Below are 18,922 nucleotides of genomic sequence, written 5' to 3'. Positions count from 1 at the left end.
ATGTGTGTTTGGTCAGGGCTGCAAATGAAATTTGCAGCAAGGTAGCTCTCCAGGAACAGGGTTGGTGACCTCTGGGTTAGCCTACTTCCCACGACTAGGTCAATGACCCAGGGTTTAGCTCCAACCCTACTCCAACACCCTTACCTGTAGGTTTCAAACAAGTCTGAAGGACTTGATTACTTTATTCAAGTGTGTTTAATTAGGGTTGGAACTAAACTGTGCAAAGCTGTGGCCCTGCAGGAACTGAGATTGACACCTCTGCCCTAGATGATCCTAGATGATCAAGGTTGAAGGCCCGGAATACTTCAAAAGTAGTCAAAGAACAAATTGAAATGACTTCATTTTGAAGTTTGCTTTGAGTTAGTTTTGGCAGTTCAAAACAGCTCACCACAGCAAACTTTTGGGCGAGCTGAGCTCCAGCAAGGGGGAGCTTGAGCTCCACCTTTTTTGCACTTCTTCTACGAGTGATGTCACTGGGGGTAGGGTTAGGGGTGGGGTTGGTGTACGCATTAAAACAGCTTACAGGAGGCAGAGCGAGAGCTCATGCTCCCCCTCGCTGGAGCTCAGCTCTGCTCAAATGCTCAAATGCTCTGCTTAAAGCTCTGCAGCGAGCACCACTTAAACTTTTGAGGATGTTTGTTTAGGCTCCTAAAAACTTTTGTTCTATTGGATCCATAACAATTATTCAATTGTTTGGAGTGTACTGGAACATGTCCGATCAAGATTTTTAAGACTTGGAGGGGGTCATACACCAGATAAGAAGAACCAACGTGTTATAAAAGTCTAAACAATGTTCCAGTCGATGTCTGCATATAGGTATGGGACAATAACCCCTTTACCTCAGTTTGGAAAGTCACAGTTTTAAAACAGTAAAAATGTATGGCATACCGTTCCTGTGGTATGATATGATATATATATATATATATATATATATATATATATATATATATATATATATATATATATATATATATATATATATATATATATATATAAATATTATATGTTGTCAAAGAGGGCCATCCACATCTAAAGCTACTGGTCAGCCCATGATTCAGCAAACTTCTGAAAAAACATATGGTTTAGACACCTAAATCCAAGCATGATATGGACCTGAACAGTGCAGTGGTTAACTTAAGTTGTCCATCCAGACATTTAAAAAGATCTTTTTTTGTGGTACTTATCACAATACTGTGAAACCGTGATAATTTTATCCAAGGTTATCATACCATCAAAATCTTATACAACAAAAAGCAATATGAAGATGTGGTGTGCTGCGGTGGTGCTTCTCGACTAGAGAAGGCATGACAGATGTTAATATAACTGTACTTCTTTCTGTCCTCAAACAAAGAATGGAAAAGACCTTCAATTGGAGCCAAATAAGATAAGCCTGTTGGTTATAACAGCACCTCATCATATAATTTGGATTCATAACCCTACATATGCTTGTTAGCAGGCAGCAGTTCTAATTCATGAATCAGCCGGTTTACCTTTAGGAGTGCGGAACTGGACCGCTTCCGACATGGGACCCATGCCCTTGGAGTTCCGAGCCTGGATCTTAAAGTAGTAGGTGGTATCAAGGGTCAGCTCCTGAATTTGATGGGTTAGCCTGTTTCCCACGACTGGCTCAATGACCCAGTCATGAACCTCTGCCTTCACATCAGTGCTGTAATAAATGATGTAACCTGGAAAGGCAGAGCAGGGTGTTGGGTAAAATAGGGTACAATAACATTCATTTCCATAATTGGGTCTTTATTTTTAATATAACTTTGTCACCTGTAATTTTGCCATTGGCTTCTGATGGCGGCTGCCAGTTGACGATGATGGTTTTTGGTCGTCCCTCTTTGCTCACTACCGTCACATCTTTTGGTGGAGAACTTGGGACTAGAGTGAAAGATAACCGTTACGCTGATTCTTTTTGGTTCTTGAATCTGATTGGCTGAAAGCTAGATATGCTGGTGATTTGTTTTATTTTGACTAGAATAAAATAAGTTTAATTTTTTGAAATTTTCAATATTCAGTATTATCAATATTGAATATTATTGATTATTACTTAAAGTTCTACAGGACTAAAAAACAAGTAAGCGTCTAAGAAAACTGACATATTTTGGCATTTTCCCTTTTCATGATGACATTCAGAAACATTCATTCATTTTCTTGTCAGCTTAGTCCCTTTATTAATCCGGGGTCACCACAGCGGAATGAACCGCCAACTTATCCAGCAAGTTTTTACACAGCGGATGCCCTTCCAGCCGCAACCCATCTCTGGGAAACATCCACACTCATTTATACACACACTCATACACTACGGACAATTTAGCCTACCCAATTCACCTGTACCGAATGTCTTTGGACTGTGGAGGAAACCGGAGCACCCGGTGGAAACCCACATTTAGAAAAGTTCACTGGAGAATTGTTCGTACAACTTAACATTAGGGTCCATGGCTTGATTCTGCTCCACCTTGAACACTTACTTGACTCAAAAGTTGTTCCGTGTGCAGTCATGCTCCAGGTACTGGTCCTCCGTCCCTTGGTCACCATAACCGAAAACTCATACAAGGTATTGGGTTTAAGACCCGTCACCGTGTGAAATAGCGTCGTGGTATTAGCCACCTAAAATGAATAAGTCATATTAGTGGAATAATAACCCACGTCTTTATCCTTGTCCAGATTCTGTTAGCCATACCTTAAACTTTGTGTTTGCGGGTATGTTGGTCTTCCAACGCACTGTATAGTAGCGCGCATCTGTGATCTTCTGGTTCTTAGGCAGCGAGTTGTCCGCCCAGGTGACTTTGATGGTGTCTTGGTTCAGGACAGATGCCTGAACGCCCACAGGAGGCAGCATGGGTATAGGGTCTGGTACTGGAGTGTATGGAGCATGGAAAAGTTCGTACAAATCAACATCAGGGTCTATGGGGTCTGCAAGCAATTTACACAATGTTCCATGGCGAAAAGAAAAAGGTGAACGAAAAAAAGGTGAGCGCGATTACACATAAAGGGAAGGGAGACACGTAATGAAGGTAAAGAATGGGTTAATGGGTTAAAATGGGAGGGAGGAGGGGTGGAGTATGGAGGCGGGATTGGGAAAGGAGAAAGAGAGAAAATATTGGATTAGAACAAACTAATCAAAACACCATCCAGAGCTATAGAGAACTACATCTACAATGAGTCAAGGAGCTACGTCAACACAGGTTTCACTACCAGCTACATTACAGATATAGGAGGAAACAATAATACAGGAAATAGGATTTCAAACCCCTAGGAGTTAAGGTGGAACTGCATGGGAATTGTTAAAAATTGGAAAATATACACTGTTGGAAAAATCAAGCAGCGTCAACTTGTTATTTAGTAATTAGTTCACATATTTAATTCCACTCTTTACACATATGACTTGTATTGTTCTTCTTTTAGTTGCTCTAAACTTAAAGTAACAAACTTTTGGGAAATAGTCTCGTTTTACCATTTTTAAATACCATTCAGATGATCTGCGAGCGTGGAGGGAGCACTTTTACATTAGCTTAGCATAGATCATTGAATCTGATTAGACCATTCACATAGAAAATAGCAGTTCTTAATTTCTTACTACACAATGTAACTACAGAAGAGTGAAGCTTTATAAGAAAATAAACATGAAAATTATTAAATGATTTTTTTTTGGGTAGATGCTAATGGTCTAATCCAATTCAATGAGCCGATTCAAGCTAAAAGTGCTCCCGTTAGACCCAAAGATCAGCAGAAGATATAAAATAGTAAATGTATGAATAACAAAATGGTAAAACTCAACTTTATAACTACAAGAGAGTTGTAAAGTAGGCCTATTTTCAAAATAAAAGTCTAGTGTTTCTTAAACCCCAACTATAATATTAGCTAGATTGGGTTTATTAGTCAAGTCAACATGAAAACAACCATGTAATGTTCCTATGTTCCTAATGCTCACTCAAAAAACTCTTTTTTTTTTTACGAGATGCTAATGGTCTAATCCGATACAATGAGTTATGCTAAGCTAAGCTAAACATGCTCCTGCTAGACCCAGAGATCTGCAAAATGAATGAAATGGTAAATTGTCAAATAACAAAATGGTAAAACTTAACTTCATAACTACAGGAGAGCTTTAAAACCGTATTTTTAAAGTAAAAATCTAGTGTTCCTTAAACCCCAACTATAATATTGACTAGATTGGGTTTATTAATCCAGTCAACATGAAAACAACCATGTAATCCTTGTAATGTTCATCCAAAAGAATCTTCCCTGAGTTAGATGCTAATGGTCTAATCCAATTCAATGATTTATGCTAAGCTAAGCTATAAGTGAGAATTAGCAGAATGGATAAATTGGTAAATTTTCAAATTACAAAATGGTAAAACTCAACTTTATAGGTTTAGGAGAGTTGTAAAATGGCCGTGTTTCAGAAATAAAGTGGAGTGTTCCTTAAACCCTAACTATAATATCAGCTAGATTGGGTTTATTAGTCCAGTCAACATAAAAACAATTATGTAATCCTTGTAATGTTCACCCAAAGAATCTTTCTTGAGTTAGATGCTAATGGTCTAATCTGATTCAATGATTTATTCAAAGCTAAGCTAAAAGTGCTCCCGCTAAACTTGGAGATTGCCATAATAAAAAAAAAAAAAGGTAAATGTACGAATAACAAAATGGTATAATTTAACTTTTTAACTACAGAAGAGTTGTAATATGAGCCTATTTTCAAAATAAAAGTCTAGTGTTCCTTTAACCTCAACTATGATATCGGTTAGATTAAGTTGATTAGTCCAGTCAACATAAAAACAATCATGTACTGTTTGTAATGCTCACTCAAAAGATGTTTTTTTAGCGAGATGCTAATGGTCTAATCCAATTCAAGGATTTATGCTAAGCTAAACTAAAAGTCCTCGTGCTAGACCCAGTAATCAGCAGAATGGATAAAATGCTAAATGTACGAATAACAAAATGGTAAAACTGAACTTTTTAACTACATAAGAGTTGTAAAATGAGCCTATTTTCAAAATAAAAGTATAATGTTCCATTAATCTCAACTATAATATTAGCCAGATTGGGTTTATTAGTCCAGACAAAATCGAAACAATCACATACTGCTTTAAAAAGTATATTTTTACAGACTTATTTCTTACCTACTGTAAGCCAAGCACTGATATTAGCTCAGTCTAGATATCTGACCCCTTTTTTGCCATTATTACAGTGTAATTAAATGTAATACTCCTCACATTTTTTTAGGTCAACTGAATTATCAGTATTACTTCAAGGACACAAGCATTCAGCTACAGAAAAAAGGGTTCAAATGCTGCACAAATGTGTTTACAGCAACAACAAAAAAAGCTTTTAATTTTTTTTTTCCGTCTATTCATGGTTTAAATTCAATGCCCTTGTCTGAGTTGAGGCTTAAGAGATAGATGTTTTCTTTTTATTATTTTTGATAATTCTCCTCCTTTATATCAAGCAAAATCTTTCAAATAATTTCAGTGTAGGGCGCAGGATTGCTGATATGATAGTGTCAAATACCAACGTCTTAGAAGCCTGATCCATTTATAGATTTAACGCTGTTAGCCTGCCTTAAATCAGCCGTTTTCCTAAACGCTCTCTCCAAAGAATAACAATTCTCAGAGGGGAAATGTGTGAAAATGAGAAAACATTCTTTTAGGCTTGAGCGTTTAAACTGTTTTCATATGGCAAAGGGGGAAAAACAGGTTATTTTCCACATAAATGAGGCAGCGCTCTTTCGTACAACCCCATAGTGAGCACTATGTGCGCTTGAGCTTGTTTTCAGGAAAATGTAAATGGATTTGGTGTCCAACTAGTCTGTAATGCCCCCCCCCAAAAACAACACATAAACTACAAAGTACTCGTTAGCATACAGCATGCTCATCATTTCCTCTGGTACAGGCAAAACTGGTACATTCACCTGCTATTGCACATTAAAATGACACAGTGTCTTATGGTAGAAGGGATGTTTATGTATGAAGGAACGGGGAGGTGAGGAGATAAACTCTGCTGGAGGTCTTCAAAACCCCCTGCAGCAGCTTTTCCTTCAGTTCAGGTAAAGGTGAACTAGGAGGAATAGTAAATGCCATGTTCTATAATGCATGCTGGGAGGTAATAAGAATGTACCCCTGATCAAGACGGGGGGTGAGAAATCATCCAGCTTCAGTTTTTGCAGTGTGAATCGTGTTCTTGGCATTAATGTACTGTTTTGCTCATGTTATAGACAGAGAGACAATATTTAATTTAATGAATAGAAAAACAACAATATGATTAAAACAAAAAGAGAATCAATCATGATTTTATTTGACATTGTACTTATGTAATCTACTGTATATACACTACCTGACAAAAGCCTTGTTGCCTTACAAGCTTTAGGAACAACAAATACTAACTTGACTTCTAGTTGATCATTTGGTGTCAGAAATGGCTAATATGAAAGGCCTCTAGATTACGCTAATTTTACCAAAATAAAATATGATCATGCATGATTTCTAATTATTTAATTAGGACAGTAAGGTCTGACTTTGCTTAGACAAAAGTCTTGTCACCTAACAGAAATAATGTACAGTATAGAATATAAAGTCATGGTGAAGTAGAAACAGAATTAATATTGTGTATGACTCCATCATGAGCTTGAATGACTGCATCCATACATCTCTGCAGTGACTTAAATTTTTAATAAAGTCATCTGGAATGGCAAAGAAAGCATTTTTGCAGATCACTTACACACTCCATACTAAATGCTATCCCAAATCACGATTTTTCCTCCATGATAGAATCTTGGGTCTATGCTGGTTCCAGTAGGTCTTCCAGTAGGAAATTATTAATATTTTTAATTGGCTACAGAACAGATTACTCTTGTCCAATGACTTGCCTAATTAACCTAACTTGTCTAGTTAATTAACCTAGTTAAGACTTAAGCTTAATTCCAGTATCTGGCAAAATAACAAGTCAAACATTATCTACTATTACCATGGCAAACACAAAATAAATGAGTTTATAGATATTAGTTATTAATATTATTACGTCAAATAAATACACCTTCCCTTTATTAAATATCACTTTTTTACATTTCAAATTTTACAAGAGAGGAATGCAGAAGTACAGGCGTAATGTAAAATAAAATCAGATCACTTTTCTCTTTTTTTGGAGTTTCATAATATTGTTTTGTTTTTATTTAGTAATATAAAATAAAACAATTAGCATTTAAAAATAGTATAATCATAATAATTTTGAATGAAATGTTATAATAGCAATATTTCTTATTGTTTTTTGTTTGTTATTCATTCATTTATTCATTCATTTTATTATTATTATAGATTAGTTCTCATCTGTCATTTTATTTTATTATTCATTCCTTTATTATCATTATATTATTATTCATTCATTTTTTTTTCGGCTTAGTCCCTTTATTAAAAGGTCGCCACAGCGGAATGAACTGCCAACTTATCCAACATATGTTTTATGCAGCGGATACCCTTCCGGCTGCAACCCACCACTGCGAAACACCCATTTCCTCTCATTAACACACATACACAACAGACAATTTAGCACACCCAATTCACCAATAGAGCATGTCTTTGGACTGTCTTTAGGAAACCCATGCAAACATGAGGGAGAATATGCAAACTCCACACAGAAATGCCAACTGACTGTATTTTTATTAAAATTATATCATTCATTCATTCATTCATTTATTTTCTTGTCGGCTTAGTCCCTTCATTAATCTGGGGTCGCCACAGCGGAATGAACCGCTAACTTATCCAGCAAGTTTTTACGCAGCGGATGCCCTTCTAGCCGCAACCTATCTCTGGGAAACATCCACACACACTCATACACTACAGACAATTTAGCCTACCCAATTCACCTGTACCGCATGTCTTTGGACTGTGGGGGAAACCGGAGCACCTGGAGGAAACCCACGCGAACGCAGGGAGAACATGCAAACTCCACACAGAATTGCCAAATGAGCCGAGCGACCCAGCGACCATCTTGCTGTGAGGCGAATGTGCTACCCACTGCGCCACTGCATCCCCATTAAAATTATAACTAAATAGAAATGTATAAATAATCCTCATCAAACACTGTCCTACTTTAATGGAAGATGTTTTCCGCCATTAAAAACAATTGCAATTCTGACATAAACACATAAACCAAGCCAGCACTTAAACCTAATGGTTGTAGCTGCTCGAGGAAGATTATTACTTGAAGACGAGGAAATATTCATCACCGCAGCGGACGGCTATTTCACCATCAACAACAAAGCAATCACCAGTGTTTTAAAGCGCTAATTCGAATCTTTGACCAGTGCTGCTCAGCCATGTCATGTCAACATTTCTCTTCAACTCTGCAGAGACACATTTCCTGTAATTCTCCGTACATGTTAAGATGTTCCTGTATGTGGGATAAGAGCATTGTTTAATCACGGCTCCGCATCTCCATCATGCGCAGCGCTATTAGGCAGTGCTTCAGTATGGATGTGCTTTATCTGCATCTCATAATCAGCACAAATCCTCTGGTTGCTAGGAAGCAGAAGCACTAGAAAACTCTTAAGATGGACTCTAATGACAAGAACAAACACTCAACCTACATGTATAGCTACATAGACATGAAGCATTGTGATTGGTAATCTGGCTAATAACACAGTTATTAAAGGCATAGTTCACTCAAAAATGAAAATGTACTCACTATTTAGTTAAATTCAAGTGGCTACCACATGTTAATGAGTCCTTTAGTCTTCTACAACATAGCCCTCTGGGCTTGGATGGATGCTTTATCCTTAACTTATTATATGGCTGTCTGTAATACTTGATCCTGACTGGTCAATCGTGTCATACCATGGTATGTTATTCCAAAATAACACCTGCTAAATAACTCATTCGTAAAATTGAAATCACTTTGAGCATCATTGAAAACATTCTGATCCAAATACATACGACTACATTCATATGGACCTGCTTCGCTGTCACTCTTTTTGACTGTTTGCTGCCATTATGTGAATGAATCATACATATGTTAATATCATTCAACTAGTTTTGTGTGCGTCAACTTTGCGTTTTGGACTGTTTGGCGCAATCTTGTGACTGAATAACATGCAAGTTAGTGTATACTCCATCAGCTGTTTTCATTTCTTTCAGCTTTGTGTTTAATTAAAGAATTAATAAACTATTACATCTCAGAACAATGATTTGTGTCTAGTTTCTCTGTTTTTAGCAAATAGCTGTGAGATGTGGGATAAAGTCCATCCAAAATAGTTCTATTTGCAAAATAAAGTCCTTTAGTCTTCTACAACATAGCCCACTGGGCTTGGATGAATGCTTTATCCTTAGCTGATTACATGACTGTCTGTAATACTTGATTGTGACTGGTCAGTCGTGTCATTCCAAGGTATGTTTTTCCAAAATAACATCCGCTAAATAACACAGGCTCATTCGGAAATGCTGAATCACTTTGACCATCTCTGAAAACATTCCAATCCAAATACTTACGACTAGATTCATTTGTAGCTGCCTGCCTGTCATGCCTGTCGGACTGTTTGCCACCATATCGTGAAGTAATAATAAATAATATATGTAATGTTATGATATTTATGTTAATATATGCTTCATTCAGCCAGTTTTGTTTGTTAGCTTTGTTTTTGACTGTTTGCCACCATCTTGTGAAGTAATAATAAATAATGTATGTAATGTTATAATATATGTTGGGGTTAGGCGTCATCTTGTGACTGAATAATGAATTTGTTTAATGAATTATAATGAATTTAATTTTTGTCATCTTTGCGTTTAATTACAGAGATAATAAACATTTACATCTCAGCACAATGTTTTGGGTGTAATTTCTTTTAATGTCTTTGCTTTTTGCCAAATAGCAGTGTAAAAAGTGGGATAAAGTACATCCAGGGGTGCGTTTCCCAAACAACGATGTAACTCTCATACGGCTGAATTATCATAGTACGATGCATCGTTTTGGAAAAGAACTATGTAGTGACAAGTGTTTCCCAAAACCCGTAGTTTCTCTGTCGCAGATCCATCGCTTGAACCACGTAAATTATAACGTAAAACGCCCATAATGATGCTCTAAACTGGGTGGAGTAACAACTTCTTTAGAGAAAAACCCATAATTTAATTGTGCAAATTATGTTGTTTTACACGCACACACATTTAAAATAAAATCCAATATTAGATTGGGTAAAAGCATTCGTTCGTTTTCCATATTAACTGAAAAATATGTAAATGGCACATATAGGTTCTATGTTTGCTTTACTAGTATTATTGAGAAGTTGAACATTACATATTCTATTCTAAAACATATCACTTACAAAAGCAATATTCTAATATCATATATAAATCATATAAATAAATAATGAGGCTATTTATTAAGAAATTAAATTTAATATTTGTTATTTATTAGAAATGAAAAACATACTTTAATAATATTATTAATAATAATAATAATAACGATGATGATGATGATGATAATAATAAGAATTATTATTATTAAGTAGGATGTTGTTTATTTATTTATTTTATTTTTTGAAAAGTCTACTTTTACAATTTGAGACATGTAAACCACTGCAGAAATGTTCTAATCAACAGGCCCATGTCATATACAGTACAGATGTTTAAAAAAATAACCCACTATAAATTAAAAGAATTAATGTATGCTTTTTGTTTTCACAAGCTTTGGAGACGCAACTTAAATTCCTCACCTACAGCTTTCGCCATGAGGCTGTGTTCAAAATGACATCTATGTTTTCAAACTGCACTGCGAAGGGACCTTAATGCTTTTTTATTTTTAATAATTCCAACTTTGAATGTTAAAATGTTCTAAATGAATAGGGCATAGGGGGATAAGTGGAAATAGAACACAGCCAGGAACTATGTTTCTAACTACAGCTCCAGAGTTGTAGTTGCGAGTGCTCAAGTTTGCGACGCAGTTTGCGAATGTTCGTTGGAGCAACAGATTTGGCAATTGGCAAATCAACAAACTATGTTTGTAACGACAGAACTAGTGACCTTAAGTGGCTCATGATGATTTTGGGAAAAAAAAGCTGTATAATAAGTGGGATAAAGTACATCTAGGATGGATAAAGTACATCTAAGACAGGGTTTTTCAAAGTCTAAGACAGTGGGCCTCCCTTTTGACACAACTTATCCATTGGCGCCCCCCTCCTCCCAAACACAAACACACACACACACACACACACACACACACACACACACACACACACACACACACACACACACACACACACACACACACACACACACATATATATATATACAGTACATATAAAGACACAGACAGATGTCAGACTGTTAACTCACTTTTATCATCATTTGCATGAAAGTGCAATTATTTACGGAGTAATAAGTATTTTAATATAACGTTTTTAAAACTAGGATGATGGTTCAATATGAATAGAACAGATCCAAGAACTGTCCATCCCAGTCAAAACAGTCAAAGTTTAGCGGGTCTCATGCTGTCATTAGCCAAAATATCTTGACAAACCACACATAAAGGTCGTGGTTCATCAGCTGATCCTGTCCATGTAAAACTCCTAAACTCCATCCTAAACTCAAATACTGATCATCATATCGTCGTCTTTTGGGTTTAAGCCCTGAATTTGAAGGCTTTGAATCGGGGGTCTCAGAAACCGATCCATTGTATTAGCAGGCATATACCCGTATTGGCAGGCTTGCCAAACAGAAGCGAATTCACAGCTATGGCCTTCTGGGTAAAAAAGGTTTTCTTATTATTGACATATAATTTTTTTTAGCTTTGTTTAATTAAAACGTTTAAATATAATAAAAATACATATAATAATTAAACTTAATAATTATATTTTTATTATATAATATTTTTCCCCGCGCCTCCCTTGACATGCTCTGGCGCCCCCCAGGGGAGGCCCGCCTCACACTTTGAAAACCCCTGATCTAAGACGATTGTTTTTGCAGAATAAAGCCCGAAAGGCTTATCTGCAGACCAACGCAAAGCAAACTTCCTCTTAGTTATACTTTACATATTGCATAACATACCTTGGAATGTTGTGACTGACCAATCAGCATCAAATATTCCAGAGAGCCATGTAATAAGCTTGTTTAACAGACAGACATGTTCAGTGTTTTCTTTTTCTTCTTTTTTTTTTTTTACAGTAGATCTGGCATCATTCTCTTCACTTGTCAATATAGCAATGCCAAATGCTTTTCCTGAGGAACTGAATGAGCCGATGAAGTGTGTTTGAGCTGTCGGTAAGGTGTGTTGGCTCACCTGACTGTGGTCGTGTGATGGCGCTCTCGTACACAGGGATTCCCTCACCCACGTTGTTGAAGGCCTTCAGCGTGATCACGTAGTGCGAGTTGGGATCTGGCAGAGAGAAAACCAATCATTTAGCTAATCAAGCCCGCAGCTCCACTGAGAGCGTCAGCCATATTCATCATCCTAGCGGGGGTGCACTTTTAAACACCATTATTGATTCTCGCTCTTGTGTAATTAGATGAATTACCAAAACTTAAATTATGCCGCTTCGTCGGATGATTATTTTTCTCTTCCCTTCAAATGTGATTAAGATTGGGTGAAGAGAGGGGTAAATCTCCCACTCTTGAGCACCCACAAACCCACAATGCTAGTTCACAACCTTAAGTTTTGAATAATCAGTGGCAAAATATATCTTTGTAAAACTTGTTTTCATAGTTGAAAAGTTAAATCACAATTCTTGTTGTGCAATGCTAAATTTATTTATGTTGAAAGAGTGCAAATACATATATATATATTTTTTTTATATATATTGCACTTATACATTCTGTTTATCTTGAAAATACTTAAATAATATGTGCTATAGGTTCTAAAATGGCCCTCTACTGTAAACTGACACTCTGGCTCTGAGAGAAGAGCCAGTTTGTAAAAAAAAGTCTTGGTTTTGCTTGGTTTATAAATAATCAAACTCATTCAATGGCACAGCATCCTCTTTCACATCATCTCATAAACTTGATTTAATTAGTTAGTGCTGAAATATCGCATCGTATCGTGATATGGGTGTGAATCGTATCGTGTTGGATCGCAATATGTCACAAATGTATCGCTAATATATCGGATCGTATTCTTTGTATCGAGATGCGTATCGGATCGGCATTATAGCTTAGATGCCCAACCCTAGTCTCCTCATAAAGCCGGCTTTTCAGCGCCCTGCTACATTAGAAACATATGATTCGATTCGCACCTTCTGATTGGTTCTCGGGATATAGTGAGATATTTGAGGGATATTTGCTTTCAAAGGCAAGTTGAGTTAAGCGGCTTTTGCAAACAAACTGTTATTTATGCTTTGTGTAAATATATATTATATACACAGTAAACATATATTAGGTAAAAACATGCTTTTATATTGGATTCAATTAATAGCAAATAATTTTTGCCCAGCATTACAAATAATATTTTCAAGTTGACAGATTTTTTTTTAAACATTACATATGTAGAGATCATTCATTCATCCATCCATCCATCCATCCATCCATCCATCAATCTATTTATTTATTTTACATGAGCTGTAACTACGGAGTCTTACTCAGGTTCTCAATGGTGTAGTATCTCTGCTTGTAGTCCACTTTGATGGTCTGTGCGTGAGGACTGCCAATCCCATAGCTGATACTGTAACCCCTCACCACAATGTCCTGGTTCTCTGGAGGCGTCCAGCTCACCACAATACTGTTGACCAGAGAACGAACATGCAGAGAGCTCGGGACATCCGGCACTCTTGACTCTGAAACCAAAGAACAAGCAAAATTACACTTTACTCATCCTAATCAAGCACCTTTTTAAACAAGATGTAGGTCTGTTTATACCGTCCAGATCGCTTTCGAATGTCTCTGCAGTGGTCCAGTCTGTGGCAGGACCTGTGCCGTTGACCGTCATTGCAGATACTCGCAACATATATTCAGTGCCTCGCTGCAAACCTGGAAATATAAGAATACAGTGTACAGTGCTCAGCATATATATGAGTACACCCCTCACAAATCTATCATTAAAATTAATATTTTATATATGATGCTAGGGGCGAGGCAGTGGCGCAGTAGGTAGTGCTGTCGCCTCACAGCAAGAAGGTCGCTGGGTCGCTAGTTCAAACCTCGGCTCAGTTGGCGTTTCTGTGTGGAGTTTGCATGTTCTCCCTGCCTTCGCGTGGGTTTCCTCCGGGTGCTCCGGTTTCCCCCACAGTCCAAAGACCTGCGGTACAGGTGAATTGGGTAGGCTAAATTGTCCGTAGTGTATGAGTGTGTGTGTGTGTGTGAGTGTGTGTGGATGTTTCCCAGAGATGGGTTGCGGCTGAAAGGGCATCCGCTGCGTAAAAACTTGCTGGATAAGTTGGCGGTTCATTCCGCTGTGGCGACCCTGGATTAATAAAGGGACTAAGCTGACAAGAAAATGAATAAATGAATGAATATATGATGCTTTACAATAGGTGCGATGCGGGCAAAAGAAACCAATCCCGATTTTCTTGAACAATATTGCAATTTCAATTTTAATCACGATTTTGACACACACAGACATTTTACAGTGTGAAACTGAAACATATTTCCAAAGGAAAACATCTTTATCAAACACCTGTAACATGTCTCTAAAACAGACATAAGGCAAAAAGAAAAATAAAGATCACCTAGTAAAGGTGTAACAAATTGTCTCTAGAACAAACCTATGGCGTATGTGTGCTGTCAAACTAAAGTAAGGCTCACATGTTCTGCTTGACCACATATTAGAAGTAGTTGCGTACACTTTTCTGCGTGTCCACAGATTTTTTTTGCCATGCATAGGTCATAGACCTCTTTGTGACGCTGCTGTGAAATAGCTTCCGTCTTTTACCCGCACAGTCTGTTATTTCCAATATAGGCGCGCTGCTCTGCATATTGAAAGCTACCAGTGCGCGTATTCCAGGCGCACGCAGTTGAAAACATCTCTTTTTTAGACAAACTTTGAATGCAACTTGTCAGAATGCTGCATGGCTAGTCATGTAAACAGAGCTGACCGATCAGCTTCATACTTTGTATGGAATACACACATTTTGGTAGACTACTGTAATTACTTCAGACAAACACAGGACACCCGGACACCCAGTGCTTTTAATTTTCTTCATGAATAAATCTTGTATCGGAGCTGCAGCAGTGTTTTTTTAGTTTGTCATCCTTTGAGAAAACAGTTGATGGTCACTGAGCAACGACAACGGAGCGCTAGTGCAATGCGTGTCGAAAATGCTGATAGAAGCTACGCATCTTGTTCTTTCCACACGCTTTAAGACGTAATATTTAACTGACTTACAAATGACCAGGGGCCTCATGTATCAACACTGCATACGCACAAAAACTTTGCGTACGCCAGGTTTCACGCTCAGAATCGCTCACGTTTGGATTTACTAACGATGAAATGAACGTGGGAATGTGTGCAGCTCCACGCCAACTCCATGGCTGACGTACGCACATTTTTTGTGCGTGTCTGTTTTATTTCCGTTGGCGACTCCTAGAGGCAGTTGTGTTAAATTGCACTCTACAAAGTGTCTGAGCCGTGTAATGGCAGCTGTATGAGACGGGTTCATCAAGCAGGTATATAAGGTTTCCATACCATACAGTTGACCAGCCAAACATTAAAGCACAATTTGCAGCGATCGCCGGTTTTCCCAATGTAATCGGAGCGATCTACTGCACGCAAATTGCTATAAAAACACTATTTGAAAATGAATTTGCATGCGTGAATCAGAAACATCTCCATTCAATAAATGTGCAAATAAAATATGATGCACAAACTTATTAATGATTCCTACTTGTCTTTCTCATGATAAATAGTTGGCAAAATCTGATATGTAGCGGGGGTAAAAATAGAAAAATTACTTCATCAGACGCTTGATTTAAACCGAGTTCATGCTCGAACGTGTCAAAACATGTTGACGTGTTTTACGAGCTGTGCCACCCAGGCTGTTATTAAGAGCACTACAACATTTTGCACTTATACATCTATTTCTTTTTTTAATCCACTTAATCCTGCGATGTTCAGATTTAACAGTGTTAACCCCATCAGCTAAACTCTCCCACTCTATTTTTTTCTTCTGTTATTAATTCCGGAGGACAAACTTGCAAATAACACCGTTTTCCTCCGGTCTACCTCTGAAAGCAGCACCTCCAATTCACATTCTGTTCAAAGTTTCTCTTCTTGCTTGATTTTGCTGTTGCTTTTTCGTTTGGTTTTGCCAAAGTAGAGTCGTTAGCATATTCATACGGGGGAGGAGGCAAGGAGGGGTTTTGCGCTCGTGCATGTTGCGCTCAGTTTCACGTTCATTCGGATGTACAAATAATATGCGTGTGATACGGCAAACGCAGTGTTTCATACATCTGAATTTTTTTACGCAATGTTTTAGTATGATTTCCACGCAAGTCTTCGTACATGAGGCCCCTGGTTCTACGTTACATCATCCTTCCTGGTTCCAAAGTAATTCCATACCACGATGTTGACTTTTTTCGGCACCAAATCATCCTCATGCAGGCTATTAGTCATTACGCTCAATCTCCTGTTCTCGCGATTTGTTTAGGCTCGCTGCGTTAGGATTGGTTCTAATAGCATACTTCAGGAAAATTAATTAATTTAGGCAATTTAGAAATTGCACATGTCCAAATCGACTTCAATTAATCGCACAGCCCTACTTTACAATATTATATTTGTGCATATCCATTAGGTTAGTCAGCACTGAAGCCAAATCTAAAGCTAATCTAACAAAAAACTAAAAAAAAAGAATAAATATTGCATAGGAGGGCGAAAAATTTGGCCCTCAACTGCAAATATACTATGAACTGATTTGATGAATTGACACAAACTAGAGGGCAAATTGATTCTGTATATTTTTTCCATGAGACATCAGGAACATGTTTAGTTTCTCACAGATGTGGGAATGCCTGCTGTCTTTAAATCAGCCAGAGGTTGTAATTGCTTTAAAATGTTAATAAGCATCTGCTCAGTAAAGAGTGTTGAATGCAAAAGGCTACAGCCTTCTGGGAGAATGAGACTCGCGCCTTCACTTCAAGCCTTTGAACTAACAAACATCTCTTCATCTCTACTCAAGCGAAACAGAAAACAGCCATTTATGCTCTTTGAAGCCGACCACAGCATGACACAATTGAAATCTACTTTGAGTTTAATTTAATGTTCACTTTTGTCTCATTAATAGATAGAGTTTGTCACTCCAGGCTCTATTTTAATAATTCTTTTTGCAGGATCATCCATTTTAGAGCATCTCCGGTGGTTATTTTACAGCACACTTAGTCTGGTTGATATTCCAGATGGAAAGCATTGGTGTAAATGAATAAAAACTTGCTCAACCAAAATGGGATACATTTATTATGATAAATTTCATATATATAAAATTATTAGCCATCCTGAATTATTAGCTCCCCTTTATATTTTTTCCCCAATTTCAGTTTTTTTTTCCCCTCAACACATTTATAAACATAATAGTTTTAATAACTCATTTCTAATAACTGATTTATTTTATCTTCGCCATGATGACAGTAAACAATATTTGACTAGATATTTTTCAAGATACTACTATTCAGCTTAAAGTGACATATAGAGGCTTAGCAAGGTTAATTAGGTAACTTAGGGTATCATTGAATAATGATGGTTTGTTCTGTAGACTAACAGAAAAAATATACCTTAAAGGGGCTAATAACGTTGTCCTTAAAATTGTGTTTAAAAAAAAATAAAAACTGCTTTTATTCTAGCATAAATAAAATAAATAAGACTTTCTCCAGAAGAAAAAATATTATCAGACATACTGTGAAAATTTCCTTGCTCTGTTAAACATCATTTGGGAAATATTTAAAAAAGAAAAAAAAAATTCAAAGGGGGGCTAATAATTCTGGCTTCAACTGTATATAAACCAATTGCCTTAAAAGAAACAAGTTGATTTTATAAAAAATAATATAAGTAAGCCTATTGTAACTTGGAACTGTTAAGCTCACTTAATTTTTAGAATTATGCAAATTGTACTCACCTTTTTAAAAAAAAAAAAAAAAAAGTAAACTAATCACTTTTTCCAATACACATTTATTATATTTGTTTTTTTCACAGCTTTTCTGTATCTAGCAAAATGACAGTAACTAAAATAAAGCTGCTCTTCCAGACTCTAGTATGTCTTTTAAACTCAATACTGGCTATAAGTGTAGATTTTATAAACTTAATGAAGCACCAAATTTGTAATAAACGCATTAATTATTTGAAAACAGAAGTGCTAAAATAGTCTGACACTGTAAAAAGGAATTGGTTGACTTTAAAAAAGTGAGTACAATTTGCATAATAATAAAAATTCAACTTAACAGTTTCAAATTACAATGGATTTACTTGCATCATTTATGTAAAGTCAACATGTTGCTTTTAAGGCAATTGGTTTACTTGCTTTAACTAATCACTTTTTACAGTATATATATATATATATATATATATATATATATATATATATATATATATATATATATATATATATATATATATTTTTTTTTTTTTTTTTTAAACATATATATATTGCTTAAGGGGGCTAATTAAAAATAGTTTTTAAAAAAATAAAAACTTCTTTTATTCTAGCCGAAATAAAAGAAGACTTTCTCTAGAGGAAAAAAATATAATAGGAAATACTTTGAAAAATTCCTTGCTCTGTTAAACATCATTTGGGAAATATTTGAAAGAAAAAAAAAAATCACAGGAGGGCTGATCATATTAACTTGAACTGTATATAAATGACATTGTTATTATTTTTCAAATATTTACTAAGTGACATTTAACTACGGGCGCAAATCACAAGGGGGGGCAAGTCTTCCCACATCAGAGGGTTATCCCCTCCCCAAATTTAAAAATAAATAAATAAATAATCGCACTCTCAATTATGAAAAATATATGTATA

At 36.4% G+C, this 18,922-nt stretch overlaps 1 protein-coding gene across 50 annotated transcripts in view; it reads right to left on the bottom strand.

Annotated features, from left to right (window-relative positions):
• The window catches only part of neo1a (neogenin 1a), a 328,844-nt gene that overhangs the window by 16,237 nt on the left and 293,685 nt on the right, over window positions 1-18,922 (bottom strand). For 27 of the 50 annotated variants that reach the window (NM_173218.2, XM_087258719.1, XM_087258712.1 and 24 more), the window contains 7 exon segments: window positions 1,491-1,685; window positions 1,777-1,884; window positions 2,475-2,613; window positions 2,687-2,919; window positions 12,268-12,363; window positions 13,559-13,753; window positions 13,836-13,946. In NM_173218.2, coding sequence (NP_775325.2) covers window positions 1,491-1,685; window positions 1,777-1,884; window positions 2,475-2,613; window positions 2,687-2,919; window positions 12,268-12,363; window positions 13,559-13,753; window positions 13,836-13,946 — 1,077 coding nt within the window. 50 annotated transcript variants of the gene reach the window in all.

This window comes from Danio rerio, chromosome 7 (genome assembly GCF_052040795.2).
Source record: "Danio rerio strain M-AB ecotype USA chromosome 7, GRCz13ab, whole genome shotgun sequence".
In the NCBI taxonomy this organism is placed as follows: Eukaryota; Metazoa; Chordata; class Actinopteri; order Cypriniformes; family Danionidae; genus Danio; species Danio rerio.
Note: the sequence above shows the minus strand (reverse complement) of the source record. Positions and strands in the feature narration are given on the sequence as shown.